The sequence below is a fragment of the Malurus melanocephalus genome, unplaced genomic scaffold (assembly GCF_030028575.1).
Source record: "Malurus melanocephalus ecotype Western Australia unplaced genomic scaffold, MMel_1.1 scaffold_144, whole genome shotgun sequence".
Taxonomy (NCBI): Eukaryota; Metazoa; Chordata; class Aves; order Passeriformes; family Maluridae; genus Malurus; species Malurus melanocephalus.
In genome coordinates, this window is record NW_026623376.1 from 403214 (window position 1) to 407918 (window position 4705).

Consider the following 4705-nt stretch of genomic DNA (forward strand, 5'->3'; position numbering starts at 1 on the left):
CATCTTTCCCAACCAGCTCTGACAACTGTTAGAGCCTTTAGACATCCACAGTCCCCAGTATGGCAACACCACCTGCCCAGAGCTGAAATACTTCACTTGAGACTGATTGGCCAAGACAACCAATTTGGGCTTTCAAAACCACTTAAATACCCCGAGAGGCAGGTGTTCAATGTCTTTGACTGGATCAAAGAACACGAGAGAAATGTCAGCTCTCAGTCTGGTCACTCTGGTCAGCTTGGTGTCCACTGGTGAGTTGTGATTGCTGTAWTGCAGCTGGGCTTAACTGGGTTTAGGCAGACAATAATGAATTATTGAAATTCACTGGAACAGAAATAATGCTGGGKTTTTTTCCCTCTAGTTTTATGAAGAATGATGGTAATGGGGACAGTTATGACTATTATAAAGTATGGAATTAGATGTGCATTAAGAGTCATATATTGAATAATGAGAAGTTTCCTGAAGAATCATAGAATCATTAAGGTTGGAAAAGATCTCAAGGATCTTCAAGTCCAACCATCAAATTGGCATCWTTAGAAAGTAAACATAATTTATTTCACAAATTGTTTTTAAAAATCTTTATCTATARTTTTGCTCTGGTTTTAGTGTATATACCTTAAAGTAAAACATCAAGAAAGAATGGATCAAATCTATACAGCAGGTTGTATGATATCTGTAATTTGTTGCAATTTGTTATAAATAATGCTTGTAATTTCAGTTTCTGAAGTTACAAACTCCTTGTAGCTCACGTCTTCCACTTTAAACACCCTAATTTGCACCTTAAAACTTTCTGTTACACTTGACTGAGAACGTGGTTGAATTTTCCCCGTTTTTCCTCTTTTCCATGTGAAGTTTTCACCAAGCAGCTGGATGCACACCCACCCCAACAACAGCACAGGCACTGGGCTCCGATCTGCAGTGGGAATCCCACCAACCAGATCCGGGGCTGCGACAGATACGGCTGCGGCAGTTTCGGCGCTGACAGGTAACACACTTTGCTTTCCTGAATTAAATGTTCAGGCAGGAGAAAGAGTACAGTTAAACAGAGCTGACAGTCAGATTGAGAGAATAGTGTTGTCTGCAGGGAGCTCACTCACTTTTGGGATATTCCTTGGCAATCTCACAGAAGCAGTGACACCASTGCTGATAGCAGATGCAGGGGTGAAGGAGGAGGACTGTTACACGAATTACAGAGTAAAGGAAATGGAAGTATTTCAAGGATTTGTGTCATTTATCTTCGTTGCTTATACTCCAGACATTTAACTGACATTCAGCAACAGCTTACAAGCTGAGTAGAATAATTTACACAAACTAGAAGTCTGTCAGCATCATTGTCTTTAAGTAGGGACCTCATAACACAACAGGTTTTATTTCTCTGAAAAAAATGCTTTCATAATAGAATGACTCCTACATTTTCCTGTCATCTCCTCACCCCAGGCTCTAAAATTGTCCATCTTCATCATGCATCTTCCAAATTTCTAAGTGAGAAAATGCCAAACATAAGATTCTATTTTACATGGGCACAAATGTATTTTGGGGTAGAAAAATGGTACTTTTCTCTAACAGTTTGAAATACACCATGTACTTGGGAATATTAGAAATAAACTTGAATTTGAAATTGCATTCCACTCTAAAGAAGGTCAGAGTAATGTGAACAATTTGCAACAACAAAAAAAAAAAAAAAATAGTTCAATCCTGCTACTTCTGTCAAATTTCATCGCAGGTATAACACTTTTGCTGGACAAGCTACAGCTATCATCCTGCATTGAGTGACCCATTGACAGATAACATTAACCCTGAGAGATGTCCCTAATTATGCATTTGTGTCTCCAGGCATGGTGGCAAAGAGAAGCACGGAGGTGTGGATGTGATCTGTTCTGATGGAGCCACGGTGTACGCTCCTTTCAGCGGGCAGCTCTCGGGACCCATCCGATTCTTCCATAATGGAAAYGCCATTGATGATGGAGTCCAAATCAGGGGATCAGGTAATTAACAGCAGGTGTCCTGTTAGACATGCACAAGTAATAATTTAATTTACTTGAGCAAGGTTTCTGTGGTTCTTCAGTTCAAGCACAGTGTTGATTACTCTTACACCCTCTCCGGCACGCTGAAATATTGGAAGACAGCACCGGCTGGATGTAGCCCTTTCCCATGCTTTTATTGGAGAGGAGGAAAGAAATGAGTTGAAAAACAGGTAGCAGGAAAATAACAACCCCAAATTAAAAAAAAAAGGAAACAGTAAAAATAAAGCACCGGAAATACATCCTCAGTTTTGCTGAGAGGATGTTTTCCTGTCCCTGTTTTCCAACTCCCCTTTTTCCTTTTTGCCKTAGCAAATACAGTAATTTTGATTTCAGCAGTTGGTACTTTGACTGCATTTCTGCTTCCTCCTTACAGTCTCCAGTTAAGAGGCTGGCAGGGAATGTTTCTTGCTYACCCCAGGAGCAGATGAGGCTGATGTTTCCTGACCTCGCTTCCTCTCCCGTCTCTCCCAGGTTACTGTGTGAAACTCGTCTGCATTCACCCCTTCAAGTACCACGGCCAAATCCGCAGAGGGCAACGACTCGGGAAAATGCTGCCAATGCAAAAAGTATTTCCTGGCATTACTTCTCACATCCATGTTGAGAACTGCGACCAYTCTGATCCTACTCATCTGCTTACGCCTGGTAAAMAACCCAAACAACAAAAARCAGCTCAGAATAAGAGTAGATTTGCACTCTAGGATTTGAGATACTCTGAGTTTTTGTCTTTAAAGCATGTTTCTTCTATGAAATAACCCTAATCTAGAAACATTACCTCCAGCTTAGGTGTACATTGGATTTAYATTTCCTAAAGGATGACAGATTTTGTGGAGGAAAGTCCAATAACATGCATGGGATGTAATCTCAGCATGTTCTTACCTGACCGTAAATCATAGTAGCTGAAAACAGGCAAGAGTTAATTTTTAAGTTAACTTTGATGTGCTTTCTGTATTTCAAAGATGTTCCACCACTGCCACAACAAGACRGACGCTGGGCCATGGTGTGTGCTGGGAATCCGACCAACGAGATAAGGGGCTGTGATAAGTATGGCTGTGGATACTATGGAGCTCCAAGGTAAAGTAGTAATTGGAACACACGGAGTTTTGTTGTACTTCCACTGAAATAAGAATTGAAATCTGTTTAGGTCACATAAGAATTACAGATTTGACGTGAGGAAACAGGCTGCCCACATTGTTCATAACACCTCTCTGCTTGGAGCTTTTTATCAGACTAAGCCATGTCTGACCTGACCTCATGTTGGGAACAGTCCTGACTCAAGAGGACGGTTGAACTTCATATCCTTCACACAATCAAACTTTCTGTGACTCTATGGTTTTATTTAAAGACCTGGAAGAAAGGCTTTTTTCTCCAGCTTTAACAGGTCATCCACCCTACATGGCATTACATCACCTATAGTCAAAAACCTCTGCCAATCCTTCAGCCAGTTTACTGACTATTTCTGTCCTAACAATCAATTTCCAGATCTCACCATGATCTCCCCATGGGCCTGACCAGAAATTTCTGTAACAATGTGTTTGTTTTCAGACGCAATGGCAAAGGGAAGCACCGGGCAGTGGATGTCATCTGTGCTGATGGGTCCACAGTGTACGCTCCCTTCTCTGGCCARCTCTCTGGGCCTGTTAAATTCTTCCACAATGGAAATGCCATTGATGATGGAGTCCAAATCAGTGGGTCAGGTAAATAGCTATTTTMATATTTCTTTGTTTTGAGGTCATASAGGATGCATTACCTTGCAGTTAGCCAAGTAGTTTCGCCACGTTTTCTTCTATCCACTTGCATGCAGAACTTTTTGCTTCTGCTRTAGTGCAAATAACTGAGTTCTGCAGAATGTCTTCAAGCTCTTCCCTTTACTAAAGMAGGAATTCCTACCTTCTCCCTGCCATCTTCCCCCTTCTACCACGCCAATGACTCCAATCATCACCTATTTTTGTGACCAGTGTCTTTTCTATTTTGGTATTTCCACTATTGCTATCTCAGTGGAAAATACAAAATGGAAATTGTTAATATTTCTAAAATAGTGCTAGTACAGAAGAAGTGCTTCAGTCATCTGATGGTTTCCCTCCTCTCGTTTTTCACCAGGATTCTGTGTGAAACTACTCTGTATCCACCCCGTAAGATACAATGGTGCAATTTCCAAGGGACAAGTCCTTGGGAGAATGCTGCCGATGCAAAGAGTGTTTCCTGGGATCACATCTCAYATTCACATTGAGAACTGCGATCACTCGGATCCTACAAGCAATCTTGAAAGGGGGAAAGGGCAAAGAAATTGAAATGGAAAAGCAGTAAATTCCAAATAAATCCAACTCAGCATCCAAAGCTGTTTCTTTTTTTTCCCCATGCACAATAGTTTATAGTGTCACCTATTCAATAATTTTAACCTTACACAAGCAGTATCTGTAGGATGGCAAAAGAGACTCACAAGAGGAAAAAAGGAACTGAGTTTTTGTTGCAATTTGCATTTACTAGAGAATCAGGAAATTAGCAATGATTAGCTATAAACTTTCTCCAAATCTGAAAAAGCAGCTAAAATGCAAAGTGCTTACTCCCTCCTGTGGCAGAGAAGGTGCATTCCTGTCAGCTTCTCCCCCAAGCAGCAGCTGGCCTCCCTTGTTCAGATCAGGGCGAAGAACAAATGCTCAAAAAAAAATCAGCACATCAAACATTCA

General features: G+C 41.0%; 1 protein-coding gene across 1 annotated transcript; it reads left to right on the forward strand.

Moving 5' to 3' along the window:
• Positions 1-202: 202 nt before the first annotated feature.
• LECT2 (leukocyte cell derived chemotaxin 2) lies at positions 203-4341 on the forward strand. Its single transcript, XM_057371305.1, has 7 exons — positions 203-248; positions 850-982; positions 1831-1982; positions 2493-2663; positions 2978-3092; positions 3564-3715; positions 4119-4341. Exons 1-7 carry the CDS (start codon positions 203-205, stop codon positions 4307-4309), a joined length of 960 nt encoding a protein of 319 aa, XP_057227288.1. The 3' UTR covers positions 4310-4341.
• The last annotated feature ends 364 nt before the right edge of the window (positions 4342-4705 follow it).